The following is a 17,665-nucleotide window of genomic DNA, read 5'->3' as shown; positions in this document are numbered from 1 at the left end:
GCTGGGGGGGCGCGGCCTCGAGCCCTGGCTTAGGGGGCGTGGCCTGTCCCGTACCCGCCGCCAAGCCTGCGCTGAGGGGGCGGGGCCCTGCGGCGATGGCTCCTCCCCGGGGCGGGGCCGGGGTGCCCGCTCGGTGGGTAGGGCAGCCATGGCGGGAAGCGAAGAGGAGCCGCGGTACTCGCGGCAGATGTGAGTGCGGGGACCGGCACCGGGGACGGCAGTGCCACAGCACCGGGGCAGGGCGCGGGGCAGTGGTGCCGGCCCCCGCTCCCGCTGACGGTCCCCGCCGGTACCCGCAGGTACGTGCTGGGCGGCGGCGCCCGGCGGCTGCCCGGGTCGGCGGTGCTGGTGTCGGGGCTGCGCGGGACCGGAGCGCAGGTGGCGACGGCGCTGGTGCTGGCGGGGACCGGGCGCGTCGTCCTGCACGACTGCGGTGCCGCCTGCACCGCCGACCTCACCCAGCAGGTACCGGCGGGGCCGGGCGGGGCTCCTGGTGACAGGTACGGGTGAGGTTCGCTGTGACAGGTACAGGTGAGGATCTCATAACAGGAACTAGTGAGAATGCCGGTAGTGGGCACAGATATGGGTGGGGATCCTGACAATAGGTACAAACAGAGGGCCCACTAACAGATAGAGGTATGGGTGAGTGTCCCAGTAATGAGTGTGGGTATGGACACAGGTCCCAGAGTACAGGTATGGATGAGGGACCCCATAACGTGTATAGCTATTGATAAGGGTCCTGGTAATGGGTACAGACTCAATGTGGGGGTCCCAGTAGCAGGTATGATTATGGATGGGGATCCCCAAAATAGGTACAGACAGCAATTCCAATAAAAAAATACAGTATGGATGGGAATGCCCCATAAGATATGCAGGTACAGACAAGGGTCTTGGTATAAGTGGGACTCAGGTGGGAGTCCCAGTAACAAGTACAGATGTGGGTGGATGTCACAGTAATAGGTGCAGGTGGGGGAATAATCCCTGTTTGCAGGTTTGGGGTTTGGGGTGAGGGGCTTCCAATAACAGGTACAAGTTGAGGTTGCTGGTAAGGCACAGGGTGTCCTTCATTGTCACAAGTAAGGTCCTTAGCCCCCTCACCAGTGCAGACAGGGCCTGTGGTGCACCCCACAGGGGTGAACTGCACCCCAAACCCATAGGGTGCCCCACCATGTGTCCACTCTGCAGTTCCTCCTGGGGGAGAGTGATCTAGGACAGAACCGTGCCAAGGCATCTCAGCGGGCCCTGGCCGAGCTGAACCCCTGTGTGGTGGTCGAGGCTCACACCGGGGAGCTGTCGGAGGCCTTCCTTGCCTCCTTCCAGGTGAGCCTGCATCCCTGCACCTTGGGGACCCCTGGGATGGCAGCACTCACTGACAGACCTGGCACAGGTGGTGGTGCTCACTGAGTCCCCGCTGGAGGAGCAGCTCCGCATCGGGGACTTCTGCCATGCCCAGGGCATCTGCTTCATCGTGGCTGACACCAAGGGGCTGGCAGGGTAAGGGGGTCTCATGGGGTCCTGCGCTGGTTCACCTTGGCCCCAGAGCCCCCAGCCTTGTGCTGCAGCCCATGTCCCCAGTATGCTTGGCCTGGCCAGGACCTGGCAGTGCTGGGGCAGCTGGTTGGGTACTCCTCTGGCAAAACCCCATCAATCCTCTCCAGGCAGCTGTTCTGTGACTTTGGGGAGCGCTTTGTCGTTGATGATCCAGCAGAAGAGGATCCAGTGTCTGCTGCTGTGCAGCATATCTCCCAGGTAGGAGGGAGGGTAGCCCCTGCAGGATCCCCCAAAACGTTGCTGCCTCCTCCACTGGCTCTATGCCACCCTAGTCCAGTGCCCCACTCTCACATAACCTTCCCGTCCTCAGGGCAGCCCAGGAGTGGTGACATGCATGGGGACAGAGAACAGCCGTGGCCACCTCTTTCACGATGGTGACCTGGTGACGTTTTCGGGCGTACAGGGGATGACAGAGCTGAACGGCCAGGAGCCCATCCCCGTGCATGTGCTTGGTGAGACCTCTAGGGGAGTCCTGGCTGCCCTAGCTCCGGGTTGAGGAACTCACCGGGTCCTTGGCAGTGACTGTAATGTGACATCCGTGCTCCTCTTGTCCCCAGATGCCTTCAGGCTGGAGATCAGTGACACCAGCTCCTTCTCGCCCTACCGCTGTGGGGGTCTTGTTTCACAGGTGCAGCAGCCCCAGGAGTGTTCCCACGTAAGTCGCTCTCGGCCCCACGGTGCTGCCACCCGAGCTGGGGCACTGCTGTGCCATACCGTGCCCACAAAGGCACCCAATCCCCGGTGCTGTGTTGGCAGGAGCCCCTGCGCCAGGCACTGGAGGAGCCCAAAATCCAGGTGGCAAATCCCGAGGATCTGCCACGCAGCCGCAGCCTGCACGCCGCCTTCCAGGCCCTTCATGCTTTCCGCAGGGAGCAGGGCCGGCTGCCGCGGCCCAGGGCACCGGTGAGTCCCCGTCCTGCTCCTGCCGGCCCTGCCGAAGCCCTGCCGGGGACTGCCCTCTCCCCTCTGCCTGCAGGCGGATGCTGAGCGGGTGCTGGATCTGGCGCGGAGCCTGGGAGCCCAGCAGGGTCCCCTGGATGAGGGCATCGTGCGCTCCTTCGCCAGTGTCAGCGCGGGGGACCTGTGCCCCTTGGCCGCCGTGCTCGGGGCGCTGGCGGCCCAGGAGGTGCTGAAGGTGAGCGGGGCGGGGTCCCGCTGGCCATGGTGGCGTTTGGTGGCCACGAGAGGGCACTTGCTGCCCGCCTGGGCACGGCGGCTCCGGCAGCAGGGCTGGGGAGGGGTGAGGGGGAGCACCTCGCTGGCCACCTGCCCACGGGCTGTTCGCCCCAGGCCGTCACTGGGAAGTTCCTGCCCCTGGGCCAGTGGTTGTACTTCGACGCCCTGGAGTGCCTGGAGCTGGCGGGGGCCGCGCAGCTGACAGAGACCGACTGTGCCCCGGTGAGACCCCGTGTCCAGCCCCTCCCGGCTGCCTGGGGTGCCGTGGCTGCTTTGCTCACACAGCTCCTTGTCCCGGCAGAGAGGCTCTCGCTACGATGGCCAGATTGCCGTCTTCGGGGCCAATTTCCAGGAGAAGCTGGGCCACCAGAAGTACCTGGTGGTGAGTGGGCAGGGGCTGTGGCACTGGGAGGCTGCGGAGCATCCGGCTGGCACACGGGGAACTGCAGCATCTCTGCCCTGGCAGGTGGGAGCTGGTGCCATCGGCTGCGAGCTGCTGAAAAACTTTGCCATGATGGGGCTGGCAGCGGGGCCGGACGGGGAACTCATCGTCACTGACATGGACACTGTTGCCCTCTCCAACCTCCATCGGCAGTTTCTCTATCACTCAGCAGATATATCAGTGAGGCAGCATGAGGCAGAGGCTGAGCTCCCCGCAAAGGGCATCTTGGCTGTCCCTAGGGCTGCTCACACCCTCTCTGCCCTGGCAGGAGCCAAAGTCAGTGGTGGCAGCAGCAGCCGTGCAGCGCATGAACCCTGATGTCAGAGTGACAGCTCACCAGAACCAGGTGGGACCTGCCACTGAGATGCTCTACATGGACAACTTCTTCCAGCACCTGGATGGCGTTGCCAGCGCCCTGGACACGATAGAGGCCCGTGAGTGCCAGTAAGGGCAAGGGGGCCAAGCCCCTGGACACGCTCCCTGGGTCCCCAGCAGTCCTGGCTCCCTGCAGGCACCTATTTGGAGAGACGCTGTCTCCGCTGCCGCACACCACTGCTGGACTCGGGCACGGAGGGGACACAGGGGAACGTGTTGGCCATGTTGCCATCCCTGACCAAGCCTCTGGAGCCATCCACTCCCAGGGATGGCACCTTCCCTTTCTGCACCCTGAGGCACTTCCCCCACACCATCCAGCACACGCTGCAGGTAGGTTGAGCTGCCCCAGCCACAGCACCCAGCGAGAAGGCACCGGGACCTTTGTCTTCCTTCTCTGTTTCCCCTGCAGTGGTGGGCTACAGGCAGGATATGGCCCCAGCTGCTTCCTGCTGGCAGCCTGAGTGCTGCTGCTGGCCCTGCCAGAGCCTCCCCCTTCCCCTGGGCTTGGGGGTATAAGGGGGAGGTTCCAGTGCTCAACACCCATTTCTCCTCTGCAGTGGGCCCGTGATGAGTTTGAGGGGCTTTTCCAGCTACCTGCAGAACAAGTCAACCAGTTCATGGAGTGAGTGGGCTTTGGGGGTAGTGATGCTGGGAGAAGAGCTTCCAGCTCTGCCAGGTCACTGCTGGGAGCGGGGAGAGGGTGCCAGACTGCCACATCCCACCCAGGTGTTTCACAGGATTGCTCTTGGGTCAGCATCAGCAGCTGCCTGGTTTTGCAGGGACCCAGCTTTCCTGGAGCAGCAGCCACCAGGGAAGGTGCTGGAGCAGGTGTGGGACAGCCTGCGGGAGCGGCCACGGGACTGGCAGGACTGTGTGCGCTGGGCACGCCGGCGCTGGCAGAGCTGCTACCACGATGACATCACCCAGCTGCTGCACATCTACCCCCCAGAGCATGTGAGCCTAGGACCACAGGGCTGGCACCCTCTGCATGCCCTTCCCTCCACCGGCCATCTCACTGCAGGCAGGGATGCACATTCCTGGGCCTGACTCCTCTCTCTGTGCCAGGAAACCAGCCTGGGTGTCCCCTTCTGGACAGGGGACAGGAGATGTCCTCATCCACTGACATTCAACCCTGACAATGTGAGTGCAGGAAGAGCTGTGGGGTCTCACACAGGAATGGTGTGGGCAGAGAGAGAGCCAAGCCTGTGCTGGGCACACAGGGAATACTGAACTGTAGTTGTGCTCCATCTGCCACAGCCTGTGCGGGGCTGGCAGGTCCTGGGCTGGGTCTGTCCCTGTCCCCCAGTCAGTGAGGGGACTGCAGAGGACAGCTCGCACATGCTCTGTGGCCAGAGAAGGAGGAGAGGCTCCTCCACCTCTGCTCTGGGGCAAAGCCAGGCAGTTCTACCACATCAGGGCAGTGCTGGCAGCCCTTGGCTGTGTGGGACCACCCCAGCAAGGCACCCCATGGCCAGCCCTGTTCTACTTTGCAGGACACCCACCTCGACTATGTCCTGGCCGCTGCCCACCTCTTTGCCCAAGTACACAGAGTGCCACCATGCAGGGACCGGGCAGCCATCCAGGCCATCCTCCGTGGTGTGGTCCTGCCACCCTTTGTACCCCAGGAGGGGCTCCAGATCCCCCTCACAGAGGAACCCACAGAGGAGGCACCAGTTCCCACAGGTGAGCTTCCCTGAGGTTCCCAGGGATGTTCCTGGGTCCAGCCTGGTGGTGGTGGGGCTGGGTTTCTTGTCCCTGCTCCAGCACCCAAGATGACGCAAGGCCAAGGTGGGGTCACCCCTGCAGTGCCACTGTGCAGGTGTGTCACACCAGGGGTCCCCGTGCCCCCAGATCACAAGCAGCTGACAGAGCTTACCCAGGACCTGGTACAGTGGAGACAGGAGCTGCTGGGGGATGAGAAGGCACAAGCACCCTTAATGGAGCCCATCCACTTTGAGAAGGTAGCAGAGCAAGGCAGCTGTCCCTGCTCAGCCTGGGTGGGTTGATGTCCCCATGGAATGCAGATATCCCCCCGCTCTTCCCCACAGGACAACGATGTCCACATAGACTTTATCACAGCAGCATCCAACCTGCGTGCAGAGAACTATGGCATCTCTCCTGCCACCTGGATGATGGTGAGAGGGACAGCCTGTGGCGTCAGGAGTCCCTGTCCTGTGTGGAGCAGCTGGTGACTCCCCTCCTGTCCTCAGAGCAAGCGAATTGCTGGACGGATCGTGCCTGCTATCATCACTACCACGGCAGCTGTGGCCGGGCTGGCGTGCTTGGAGGTTTACAAGCTGGTCTGGGGGTGCCAGGACCTCAGCTGCTACCGTAACAGCAACATCAACCTGTCTACCTGCCTGCTGCTCCGTGTCCAGCCCCCACCAGCCCCCACCTACCGGGTAGGACCCTCTTCCCTGGGAAAGTGCAGCTGGGGGACACCCAGGGGCCAGTGGCATCTGCTGCGGGACAATGTCAGGGGGACCCAGGGAAAGGAGGTGGCCATGCAGTAAGGGCAGCCCTGGCCATAGCACTCCAGAAATGGATCCAGGTGCTGGAGTGGGTTGGGAATGCTTCCAGGCAGTGAAGAACCAGCTCCTGCCCCTGGCTGCCCCCCAACACTGAGACATTGTCACTGTCCCATTTGCCCAGCTTCAGGCCCAGCCGTGATGCTCTGGGGTGCCCATAGGGATGAGGCAGCCCCACTGCCCCATGGCAGGCCCCACGCGGAGCCCCACAGCCAGGGGTGGGAGGCCGCTGCAGCCGCACTCATCTGGCTTATGGAAACCAGCTGCGGCAGCCAGAGAGCAGCTGGCACCGGGCCGGGAAGGGCCGCCCGGGGGAGCGGGGCCGGGGGTCCCGGCGATGGGGAACCAGGGAGGGAGAGCGGGGGTGGGGGCAGGCCCAGATTGGGACCGTCTGGGCTATAGAGGCCCCTTTGTCTGGGGGTTTATGGCGTGCGAGGCAGCCCTTCCGGCACGGCAGGAAGCGCCGATTGGAACCAGATTGGCCCGGGGGGCCCAGGGCCGGGGGCAGGAAGAGGGGGAGGGAGGCGACTCCGCTGCCTTGTGCCGGCTCCAGCACCACTTTGGGCTCATGGCTGCCCCATGGCCCCCCAGACTCCATGCCCAGTCCTGTGCCATCCTGGCTGAAGTGTCCCTGGGTTGGCATCATCCCTGGATGGAGGATGCTGCTGGGTCTGGCCATGCCCTCAGGTCCCTGCAGCAGCACCCCAACACCTCCATGTCCCAGGGCGAAGACACCCAGCGTGACATTTCACACCCAGCTGCTTGGCTGTGATGGGAACACATGTCCCCAAGGCCTGCTTGGTGTGACCTATGTCCCCATGGGGACCTGGGGAGCCCACACTGGCAACCAGCCTTGTCCAGAGGAATATGCTTCCCAGGGCCAGAGCGATGTATTTGGTGGTAGAGGGCCAGGCCGTGGCTTTCCCTCTGTGCCGAGCAGTTGCTGCCCTGGTGAGGATGGGGTTAAGCCCTTCTCTCCACCAGTGGGATAAGTGCAGGCAGCAGAAGGCGGAGGTGAGAAGGCAGCAGAAAGCAGGAGGGAGAGTGACCAGGTGCGAACACCCCTCCCGAGTGGGGCTGGGGCCAGGCGGGCAGTGCTGGCGCTGCCTGCAGCGAAGGCAGATGGCCGCGCAGCCCTGCCAGACGGTGCGGGGCCGTGTCCGGAGCTTGGCCCCAGGCTTGGCACCACACTGGCCTCCTTGGGCTGAAGCAGGGGTCGTGGGGCCACAAGCATGAGAAGAGGTGATTGTGTGGGGTTGGGCAACGCTTCAATGGCCTTTTGTGCGCCTCTCCTGGCCCGGGGCTAGGGGCAGTGCTGGCCCCACACTACACTGACCCCTGAAGTGGACCCCAGCAGTGCTGGGGGGATAGTTGTGTCCCCCACTGTCCCACAGCACCACCGTGGTGCCCTGCCCATTTGCCTGCCTTGATGTCCTCCAACCCTTGTGCTGCACCAGTCCCTGCCCCGTGGGGCTGGGCAGCCAGGATTTGGGGTGCCAGTGCAGGCTGCTACCCCCTGGCAGTACGGCGGGCGGGAGTGGAGCTGCTGGGACCGGCTGGAGATGCAGGCAGCCGGCGCAGATGGGCAGGCGATGACGGTGCAGGAGGTGCTGGACTGGCTGCAGGTGAGCCCAGTGCTGTCAGCGGTCAGCCAGGTCACCCTGGGGGATGCAGGGCCAGATCCTGACACCCACCCCTTGCAGAGGACACATGGCTGGACCGTGACCATGCTCCTATGTGGCGACATCGTGCTCTATGACAGCAAAGCAGATGCAGAGACCCGGGCCCTGCAGCAGGCGCAGAGGTAGGCCTCTGGCTCCAGGGCCCAATCCTGTCCTGGGAGGGGAGGGCTTCCAGCCCCCACTGCCTCAATCCTGAGCCACTCCAGCTGCAGTGCAGCTCCCAGCCAGCTGCTGGATAAACATCCTGCCGGCAGCACTTCCCGTGGCGGGACCCCTGCCCGGCCCCTTGCTGCCGGCCCCTGCATCCCACCAGCCTGGCCGGACACCCCTGAGGGGCCCAAGGCACCCCTGGAGCACTCAGACAGCCTTGGGGACAAGCCAGTAACCCCAAAACCCCCTCTCCCTGCTACAGGTTATCGGAGAACTTGGAGGACGCCAGGATGCCGAAGCAGCAGGACCTAGAGCTGCTGTACGTGTGCGAGGGAGAGGATGCTGAGGCTGAAGATAGCCGTCCCCCTCTCCTGTGCTCCCTACCTTGAGCAAGGGGCCAGCACCTCCTGCCCCATTCAATAAACGCTGCAAGCTGCAATGGCCCTCATTGCAAAAACCCCCTGCTTGCCTCTGCCCAGAGTCGGGGCACAGGCACTCCCCTTGATAAACGCTGCGGCGCCCAGACCGTACAAAACGGGGGTTTATTTACAAGGTGGGGGTGCGGGCCGCAGCAGCAAGGCTAAATGTAGCCGATAACGTCGTTGCAGATGATGGGCTGGCGGCTGCGGCTGTTCATCAAGGCGGTGAAGCGGTGAAAGTCCGTGGCCAGCTGGGCGATGTTGCTGTGGGACTGATGGAAGCAGGCGCCCTTGGGCTGTCCCCCCAGCCCCAGCGGGCAGGAGAAACGCTTGGTGGTATCGCGGCCGCCCGGGCGGGCACCGTCGGCCCCCCGGGGCCGGGCCATGTTGGCCAGCTTACGGCGTACATTGCCCGAGAGGCTGAGCAGGAAGGCGGGGGGCTTGGCCAGCCGGCGGGAGGGCTCGGCAGGGGCTCTGCGACGCGGTTCGGCGCCCACCTCGGGCAGGTCCATCCAGTTCTCCACCAGGTCAGCGAAGCAGTTGTCGCCCAGCACCAGGGGCTGCCGGTTCCGGCTCTGCGACAGCAGTGCTACGGTCCAGTCCTGCGTGTCGGCGGGCTCCAGGGCCCGCCACTGCTCCAGGCAGGCGTCCGAGGTGGATTTGGGGCGGACACGGCGGGCGGGGGCGGGCGGTGGTGCGGCGGGGCCGGCGGAGAGCCGGTGTGCCCGTTGGCAGGGCAGCAGATGCCGGCGCCGCACGGGCACCTCCTCTTCCCTCCACGTGCCCCCCGACGCCTCCGAGTACCCCGAGTCGAACTCCAGGCTGCGCTCGCTGGCCGGGGGGGAGCGAGCGGCCGGGCCTCCCCCCTCCTCCTCCTCGCCTCCCGGATCCAGGCTGCAGGCCGAGTCCGCCGCCGAGCCGGGGCGCGGGGCACGGGGGGCCGGTCCCGGAGCCCTGCCGGGGTGGTGCGGTGCCTGCCGCGTGCCCTGCATGTGCGCCCGCAGCGTCGGTCCCGCGTCCCGCCGGCACCACTGCAGGGAAAGGGCACATCAGCACGCTTGTTGCCACTGACCCCAGCCAGCACCGCGATCCCCCATCCCACCCTCCTCGGCACCCCGCCGGCCCGGCTCGGGGGGGCTTTGCCGGCTCAATGGGCGTGCAGCAGGGTGCGGAGAGCGGGGCGCAGGTCCCAGCTTGCCTGGAGCCCCGGGCCCCGCTTTCCTGCGGCTCCTGCGCGGAGCCGGCCGGCGTGCAGCGGCTTGTCGGGTGAGCAAGCAGGCACCCAGCCCCGGCCGTGCCTGCGGGAAATGACAGAGGGCCGCGGCACGTAGGAGCTGGCGCTCCACTGCCCCCCCGACAGCCCCTCGAGTGCCCCCTTCTCAGTGGGAGGCAACCGGGACACCCCTCCGGCACAGTCCCATTCGGTGGCACGGGGCCAGCGGCAGCCCTAGGGCACCCGCGGGTGCTGGGGTGGGGCTCTCCCCCCCTGCGTTGGCAGGGCCACCCACCCACCCTGTGCCCTCCAGCTGGGGACACCCCTGGTGACGTCAGGGTGCAGCCAGGCCTGCGCCCAAGGCCCGGGCCCCCCCAAACGCCGGGGAATACAGGGGACCAAGGCAGGAGGGCTGAACGGAGCACGGCCGGGCGGGCGCTGGAAGGGACTCCTGGCTCCTGCAGCCGGGCCGCTCCTCGCTCTTGAATTCCTATTGTCTGAACCCAAAAGCAGGGTGTTACGTCCGCTTTCCTTTCCACGCTGGAGTCGCGGAAAGCTGAGTGTGCAGGAGGGATTGCTTCCAGGACCGATAATTGTGGCTCCTCTGTCTGACCCTAACAGAGCTGCTGGCAGGACTGTCCTTGTTCCTCTCCCCGTCCCCGTCCCAATCGCCGTCCCCCTCCCCGCTGGCTGGGACCCTCTCTCATCCAGCCCTAGTGGCAATGTGCCACCACTCCGAGCCGCCCAGTCCCGCCGCTGGCCGGGAACACTGGGGCAGCCGGTTGTGAGGTGCTGGGTAAGCATGTGGCAGGCCCAGGAGAGCCGAAGAGCCACCCTGTCATCGCTGTCCCTCGGGGCAGCCCAGGTGGGTGCCAGGGTGGCAGCTCCGGGGGGACGGTGCCGCTGGCATCTTGACAGCTGGACACTGTGGCCGCCGGCTATCCGTGCCCCCACACCCCCAGTGTCCCACCGGGTGCCCACGTCCCCCGCGCCGCCTTTGGCCTCGCGTGTAATGTCACGGCCCTGATGTCGCCGGCAGCGGCCGGACGTCACGGCAGTCACGGCAGTCACGGCAGTCCCGGGGCGGCGGGGCGCAGGCACGGTGCTCCCGTCCCATCCCGTTCCCTCCCGGTGCCCGCGGCAGCACTCACCCGGTCGGCGCCGAGCTCGTCCGGGCGGGCGTTGTGCATGCCCGGTCCTGCTCCCCCGGCGCCGCTCCCAGTGCCGCCGGTGCCGGAGCAGCAACAGCAGCAGCAGCAGCGACAGCGGACGGAGCGCCCGGCCGTGCCCGCCGCCTCCCGGCGCTGCCCGGCAGCCCCGCCCCGACCCGCCCCGGCCAATGGGGCCGCCGTAACGTGAGCCCGGCCCGCACCGGCACCGCCGCCCCGGGGCCCCGCCCCGCCCACGGACCCCTCCCCGCCGCCCCGGGGCCCCGCGCCGGGCACCACCCGGGCACCGCCGGGACAGGCGGGAGCCCTACCCTGGCCCCGGCAGCACCTCGGGGGTCCCGCAGCCCGGTGTGCCCCGCTGGGAGGGAGGGCAATCCCGGTACAGGGCCCCGGCGGAGGCATTCCCCCCTCGGCACCCTACGCCACCGGGCTGCCAGAGCCGGCCTGGGCGGTGGAGGAGGGAAGGGAAGAGTGACCCTGGCCACAGCGCCCGTTAATTCGGAACTAATAGCGCTTAATGGGGAGCCCGGGAGAAGCGGCACTGGTTTGCAAATGAACGAGAACACGGCCAAAAATTACCTCCCTGCTAATTTTCCCGGTTCCCGAGCGTGCCGCGTGGTGAAGCAGTATGGGGTGGCAGCTAAACCCCACGGAGCTCGAGTGGCGAGGGGCTGAGAGCGGCGGCGTGCAGAGCTGGGGGCACTGGAGCCGTGCCCTGTCCCTCCCCTGGCCGGGACGGCCACCGTGGGTGGGGATGGACGGCATGACGCCGGGCTGGGGTGGTGCCCGGCACCCCTGGCAACCGGCTGCAGCTTGTCCCAAACACCCAGCGAGCCATGGGCATGCACGGGCACCTCACCTTCCTCCTCCTCAGCCTCTGTGCCCCAGGTAGGTGCTTCAAGGTCATAGTGTTCGGGGCACCCTTTGCCAGATCCTGGGTAGATGGCTGAGAGGAAGGGGAGAAGGGAGAGGCTCTCCTCGGTTGCCCCCACATTCCTGGGGCTGACCCTAGGATGGGCAGAGGGATCGGCAGCTGCCTGGCTGGGTTGAGGCAGGGAGGGGGCATCACAAGAGCGTGCTCAGGGCATTGCCCAGGTATCCTCAGTGTGTCCTCAGCACTGCCAGGATGTTACTGGGGCTTCTTTTGAGCATCACTGTGGCATATCCAGACACCACTGGGGTTTCATCAGAGCATCTCACAGAGGGAATTTTGTGGCTTTCCCAGGGCATTGCCAGGGCACACCTGGCAGGCTGGGGTGACACCTTCCTCTTTGCAGGGACCGTCGTCAGAGCAACAGGTAAGAGCGGGGTATTTTGGACCTGGCTGTGCCCAGCAAGGAAACCTGTGGCCGCATTGGTGCTTAGGTGCAGGAGCAGAGCTCCATAAGCACAGCTGGGTGAGCCATCAGTGGTCGCTGGGGTCTCCCACCAGTCCTGCCTGACCTGCCACGTGTGGTGGCCCTGAGTGAGGACACAGTGCCAGGCAGCCGTGTTGCTGAGGTGACCGTGTCCTGCAGCAACTCAAGCAGCAGTCCCAATGTCACCCTGGATAGCATCGAGCCCAGCCACCCCTTCAACTCCATTGCCATCAGCTCTGACCCCACAGATGCCACCACGTTCCGGGCTGAGGTGTGGCTGGGGAATAGGGAATGGGGCAGGAGCTGGCAGGTGCCCTGCTGAGTGACTGTGTCCCCACTGCAGGTGACACTGCGTGCTGGTGCAGAGCTTGATGCCCGCCAGGTGAACCAGTACACGCTGATCCTGCGGGCTGCTTGTCCTGGTGAGGGTGAGGTGGAAGAGCGGCTCTTTGTCCAGGTGACAGCAGGGCATGTGTTGCGCTGTGATTCCCCATTTGCCAGTGCAGGTAGGAAACAGGGGCACAGGGCAGTGGGGGCTGTGGGTGCCAGCCAGCACCCAGCTCCCACAGCTGTGCTGTGTTCCAGAGGGTGATGTGGTGCAGGTGCTGGCAGATGTGGCGCCCAGGACACCCCTGTACGCGGTGCTGCCGCAGCCGCTTGGTGGGCTGACGGTGAGTGGCAGCTCCCTGGGGGGCCACACCCCCATAGAAGGGAGCAACCTTGGAGACAGCAGAGCCTCGGGAATGGAGGAGTGGGACAGGGGTTCCCATCACCCTCCTTTCTGCAGTTCAGGCTCCGAAACCGCAACACACCACTCACGCTCACCCGCCGGGGCCTGGTGCTGGCACCTGACAATGGTTTTGACCCCAGCAAGGACACCCAGGTGGGCACCAGCAGCCCCAGGCTGGTCACAGCCACCTCTCAGTCCATCAGGGCTTAGCCCTTCCTTGGCCACAGCTCTCCCCATCCTGCTCTTACCAAAATTGCCTGTTTACCCCAGACCCACAAGTGCTCCAGCCCTGTCCCCATCCCCTTCTGCTCTCAAGTCTTGCCCATATCCTTATCCCTGTCTGTATACCTGCCCATTCTAGTCTCCAGCTCATACTCATTTCCATCTCCACACCTCTTTCCACCTCTGTTCCTATGCCAAGCCCCATTCTCATCCCTTGCTCCCTCTCCTTTGTCTCTGTCCCTGTTTCTGTTCCCATCCCATCGCTATTCCTGTCCCTGTTAGTAGCCTCATCCCTATTCCTGTTCCCATCCCCATCGCTGGTGCCACTCGGGGCTATCCCACAGCTGCCTCTGTGCTGCCCCACAGACATTCAGGTTGGAGATTGAGGTGATGGATCATCATGGGCACAACTGCAGTGGGGCTGTAAGGGTGGAGGTGCTGCCATCACACCATCCCCGTGTCACCTTCCCGTGAGTGGGGTTGGGCCAGGAGGGGTGTGCTGGTGGCACCAGGCTGCACCACAATGCCCACCTTGCCTGCAGTGAGCCACACCGGGCTGTGTTGGTGACAGAAGGCATTGGCCCCCGGGAGGTGGTCACACAGGTCCATGCCAGAGGTGACAATGTCCGCTATGCTATCCTTGCTCCTGTGGCTCCCACGCTCTTCACCATTGATGAGGGTGAGCAGGGCAGCAGGGATCCCTAAGAACACCCTGTCTGTGTCCCTGTGCCCAGTGTGAGGCCATGATTCCTCCTGCAGTGACAGGCGAGATCCGCAGCACCCGTCGGCTGCAGGTGACCCGTGCCCACCTCCTCATCCGGGCTTACAACGCGCTGCACCCCAACGACCATGCCACCGCCACAGTCAACGTCACCGTACAAGGGACAAACCGCCAGGCACCAAGATGTGTCCCAGCCATCTTCGTGTATGGTTCAGGGGGGAGTGGGGTGCATGGGACTTTTTGCTACACCCAGGACATGGGTCAGAGGCTGAGCTGCTGGCTACCCTGCCACAGGTCCCAGGTTCCTGAAACAGTGTCCCCTGGCAGCACCTTGGTGACACTGAGGTGCACCGACTCCACCAGCACTGATGGGTGCCTGCACTATGCTCTCGAGGGGCCTCCCTCCTCCCGCTCCCACTTCTGCATGGAGGGGCCACAGCTGAAGGTGAGCAGGGCCATGGGCAGTGCCCAGATGGACAGCAAGCACAGACCCCAGAGCCCAGTGGGATAAGGGGGACCCTGTGACATGTGTTGTCATGCCGAGTTCTGGGTCAGGGCTCCTCAGGGCTCCCTGCTCCCCAAGGCCTGCTCATTCTCCTTGCTTGCTTCCTCCTCCCCTGGCATCGCAGCTTTGTGGGACACCCTGCCTTTGTGGGATACTCTGGTTTTGCAGGGCATCTGAGCTTTGCAGAGCACCTCGGCTCTCTGCCTGACACTCCCCTCCTGGCTTGGCAGGTCAACACCAGCCTGGACTATGACTCGGAGACCATGGCTGCTCTGGGCTTCCAGTTCACAGCCACCATTGTGGTGACAGTGGGAGGGCAGCCCCTACAGAGCAGTGAGTGCCCATTTCCCTAGGGTGGGATAAGACCTTTCCTAATCCCCAAAACAGCAGATCACAGAGGAAACATTCCTCCCCTGCTGCCCCAGAGATGCCCATGTGACCCAGCCCGGCACAGGCTGTGGGGTGGTGCCAGCATGGCTGAGCAGCTGTGTGCCACACAGCCCGTGTGCCTGTGCTTGTGACGGTGACACCTGTCAACGAATTCAGACCGGCATGTCCCAGCGGTGCCACCTTCACCGTGCCAGAGACAGCAGCTTTCAACAGTGTCGTGGGGCGTGTGGCTGGCACTGACCGTGACTATCCCCTGGACAGCCTCGAGTACAGCCTGGAGGGGGGCTCTGGCCCTGCACAGCCCTTCTCCATCAACAGGCGCACTGGTGAACCCCTTCCCCAGCCCCTGCCACACCCCATGGCATCTACCGGTTCCCAACAGCTCACACCTTCCCACAGGCGAGATCCGCGTGGTGGGACCCCTGGACTCCCAGCAGCAGAAGAGCTACAGGCTGGTGGTGAAGCTGACGGACACCCACAATGACCTGGACCCAAGGAAGAGGCAGAGCCGTGTGTGCGATGTGTCTGTGCGCCTGCAGGTGCGAGGGCAGCCCGCTGGGTGAGCTGTGGTGGGTGTGAGGACTGTGGGTGCCCTAACACTTCCCCCTGCTCCTGGCAGGCTGTACCGGACCAGCTGCCGGTGTGCGTCCCCGAGGTGCAGGAGCTGCGGATCACGGCTGGGTCCCCGGGCAGCCGCCAGCCTGTCACCCGCCTGGCGTGCCACAGCAGCCCCGACAGCGCTGTGCTGACTTACACCATTGTTGGAGGTGAGGAATGGCCAAGCCACAGCACAAACCATCCCTCGCCATGGTGTGACACTGAGCAGACCTTCTCGTCCAGGCAATGAAGACGGGCGCTTTCGGCTGGAAGGGAACACCCTTATCTACCTCCCCATTGACCGAGCCTCACCTCACCCATTTGTCCTGCTGGTGGAGGTGTGGGCTGGCTCTGGTGCCCGCCGCCGCAGCAGCGTGGTGGCACTGGTGGTGCACGTCACCCCCCGGAGCACTCCGGTGCCACCCAGCACCACCACCCAGCACACGGTGAGCAGAGCCCACTGACCAGCTGGTGCTGCAGGGTCCACTGAACCTCCCACAGCCCCTCACCCCACTGCCTCCACAGACGCTGCAGAAGGAGCCGCTGGTTGTGTTGCAGACAGAGGCAGTGTGGCACCCGCCAGCCTGGTTTGTGGCCGTACTGACCATCTCTGGTGCCCTGCTGCTGGCCACCCTGGGCTGCATAGGCCGGAACCTGCTGTGCAGGTGAGCCCCAGTCCGCCTCACGGCATGGCACAGCGAGCGAGACGGAGGGTTCACAGCTGCCTTCTGCTCCCCCCACAGCAACTGGGCTCCTGGCAAGCTGTTCCTGGCCCAGAGGTGAGTGCTATATGGCCACGACGGTCATACTGTCAGTTGTGTTGTCCTTGCAGGTAGCCAGGGAGCCACAGCACACAGGGTATGTTTGATATACTCAGCATTTGGCTATAGCTTGCTGTGCCGGGGAGCCATCTCTGCCCAGGGCAAGGGTGCAGCCCTGATGGGAGCTATGGGAACAGAGAGAGCAGTTTGGCCAGCAGACAGTGATGTCGGTGGCCAAGCTGGGGCACAAACTCTGCAGTGGACAGAGTGCACAGCGCTGGTGCCAATGCCTACTGCTGGATTCTGGCACCAGGGCTGAGGTCACTGCAGCTCACCAGGGGAGCCCCTGTTTGGCAGTGGTGAGCCCCATTTGTTAGGGAAAGCTCCCAGGGAGAAGGTGAGCAGGCTGGACAAGCCCTGGAGGATCAGTGATGGTGGCAGGTGACAGAGGAGAGAGCCTGAGGAGATGCTAGACCAGCCTGTGCCAAGTGTCTGCACAGCAAGGAGACCTGCAAACCCTTGGGCAGGATAACAGCCACCTCCAGTGGCATAACTGCCCCGAGGTGATGCTTAGCTGGATCCAGGTTCATTGGTAAGACTGGGGGCACAGTGCTTGGTGACACTGGGGCTGTAGTGACCATGCAAGGCTCAGCCCCTGTGGGTGGCCCTGGCAGTTCCCTCAGCACAGCATCCTCCAAGCACAAGAGGGATGCGTTGCCAGCTCAGGGGGAAACAAGTGGGTGTGGTGGCAGACCTGCTTGCTGCTCAGGCACTGCTGAAAGGTGCTGCTGCTTGGGGGAGCGCAGCGCTCTCACAGTCCCCTTCTGTGCTGGGGGACAAGCAGGTAGGTGGATGATGGGCTTAACAGGGTGTAGCTGCCAGGGCAAAACCTGGCTGTCGAGTTGCTCCCAGCAGCATCTCTTGGGGTTGAGGCTGGCAGCCCATCACTGACAGCATTCTCTCCCTTCCCCTCTCCCTTCTGCAGCTCCTGGGATGTGATGGAGCACAGCAGGGGCAAGGAGGAACAGGGACACCAACATGCCAGCAGCCCAGTAAGTGTGTGGCAGTGAGGGTGGGTGTCCTTCCAGGGAGGCAGGAAGAGCCCTGTGGCCCTCCGCAGCCTCTCCTGTCTCCTCCACACAGGGGCAGTTTGATGGCCATGCTCAGGACCCATGTGAGTGCCCTGTCCTACAGCCCCAGGGCAGCCTTGGCTTGTGTCCCCCAGGCAGAGGGGTCTGTGGACAGGGGACCAGGCCTGGGGGACAGTTGACTGAGTGCTGCCTCCATCTCAGGCAGCGGCAGAGACTATCTCTTCCATAGCGTGACCGGGGCTCGGCGCTGGATCTGAAGGGCTTGCCTCGATGAGGGGCCCCTTGTGACCCACAGCTCCATGTGGGCAGCGCTGGGCAGAGCACCAGGCACTGGCAGACAGCTGGTGTGGCCCCCGAGGAGGAGACCCGTCCTTTGTGGCCAAACCGGCCGCACATGGGGTGCATGACACTGGGTGCCTCAAACCCTGAGCCACCTCAGCCAGTATAGATCTAATAAATGGTGTCAGAGATTGCACACACTGCTGTGATTGCCTTAAGGAGTCCCCTTGCCGGGCAGTGCTACTGCTGGCTGTCCTGCTGTGGTGGTCATTAGCACTGTCTCGTCAGCGGTGTGAGTGGCATGAC

The 17,665-nt window shown here is 64.4% G+C and overlaps 3 protein-coding genes across 5 annotated transcripts; 2 read left to right on the top strand and 1 right to left on the bottom strand.

The window, feature by feature from the left end:
- The first annotated feature begins 123 nt into the window (after nucleotides 1–123).
- UBA7 (ubiquitin like modifier activating enzyme 7) lies at nucleotides 124–8,347 on the top strand. Its single transcript, XM_015641343.1, has 24 exons — nucleotides 124–189; nucleotides 300–465; nucleotides 1,186–1,320; nucleotides 1,388–1,494; nucleotides 1,659–1,749; nucleotides 1,862–2,003; nucleotides 2,109–2,206; nucleotides 2,308–2,454; nucleotides 2,528–2,686; nucleotides 2,842–2,949; nucleotides 3,029–3,109; nucleotides 3,194–3,349; nucleotides 3,438–3,603; nucleotides 3,681–3,874; nucleotides 4,102–4,166; nucleotides 4,324–4,498; nucleotides 4,610–4,684; nucleotides 5,038–5,227; nucleotides 5,396–5,505; nucleotides 5,593–5,679; nucleotides 5,755–5,946; nucleotides 7,596–7,697; nucleotides 7,776–7,876; nucleotides 8,167–8,347. The coding sequence occupies exons 1-24, from the start codon at nucleotides 149–151 to the stop codon at nucleotides 8,291–8,293; spliced, it is 3,015 nt and encodes a 1,004-aa protein (XP_015496829.1). The 5' UTR covers nucleotides 124–148; the 3' UTR covers nucleotides 8,294–8,347.
- An 80-nt stretch (nucleotides 8,348–8,427) lies between these two features.
- INKA1 (inka box actin regulator 1) lies at nucleotides 8,428–11,489 on the bottom strand. 2 transcript variants are annotated; one of them, XM_015641348.3, is made up of 2 exons: nucleotides 11,285–11,489; nucleotides 8,428–9,354 (listed from the first exon to the last, which is right to left on the bottom strand). In XM_015641348.3, the coding sequence occupies exons 1-2, from the start codon at nucleotides 11,468–11,470 to the stop codon at nucleotides 8,485–8,487; spliced, it is 1,056 nt and encodes a 351-aa protein (XP_015496834.1). In that variant the 5' UTR covers nucleotides 11,471–11,489; the 3' UTR covers nucleotides 8,428–8,484. The 2 variants fall into 2 exon arrangements, with proteins under 2 accessions (XP_015496834.1, XP_015496835.1); XM_015641349.2 differs by lacking the exon at nucleotides 11,285–11,489 and adding an exon at nucleotides 10,688–10,837.
- A 24-nt stretch (nucleotides 11,490–11,513) lies between these two features.
- Nucleotides 11,514–17,555, top strand: CDHR4 (cadherin related family member 4). Of its 2 annotated transcripts, XM_015641346.3 has the most exons (20): nucleotides 11,514–11,593; nucleotides 11,983–12,003; nucleotides 12,138–12,334; nucleotides 12,407–12,569; nucleotides 12,649–12,734; nucleotides 12,851–12,946; nucleotides 13,382–13,485; nucleotides 13,558–13,694; nucleotides 13,775–13,940; nucleotides 14,031–14,181; nucleotides 14,472–14,574; nucleotides 14,742–14,957; nucleotides 15,031–15,170; nucleotides 15,251–15,398; nucleotides 15,472–15,674; nucleotides 15,754–15,893; nucleotides 15,972–16,007; nucleotides 16,975–17,041; nucleotides 17,133–17,163; nucleotides 17,282–17,555. In XM_015641346.3, exons 1-20 carry the CDS (start codon nucleotides 11,542–11,544, stop codon nucleotides 17,335–17,337), a joined length of 2,313 nt encoding a protein of 770 aa, XP_015496832.1. In that variant the 5' UTR covers nucleotides 11,514–11,541; the 3' UTR covers nucleotides 17,338–17,555. The 2 variants fall into 2 exon arrangements, with proteins under 2 accessions (XP_015496832.1, XP_015496830.1); XM_015641344.2 differs by having other exon boundaries at nucleotides 11,561–12,003.
- Nucleotides 17,556–17,665: the final 110 nt, after the last annotated feature.

The sequence above is a fragment of the Parus major genome, chromosome 12 (genome assembly GCF_001522545.3).
Source record: "Parus major isolate Abel chromosome 12, Parus_major1.1, whole genome shotgun sequence".
NCBI lineage: Eukaryota > Metazoa > Chordata > Aves > Passeriformes > Paridae > Parus > Parus major.
Note: the sequence above shows the minus strand (reverse complement) of the source record. Positions and strands in the feature narration are given on the sequence as shown.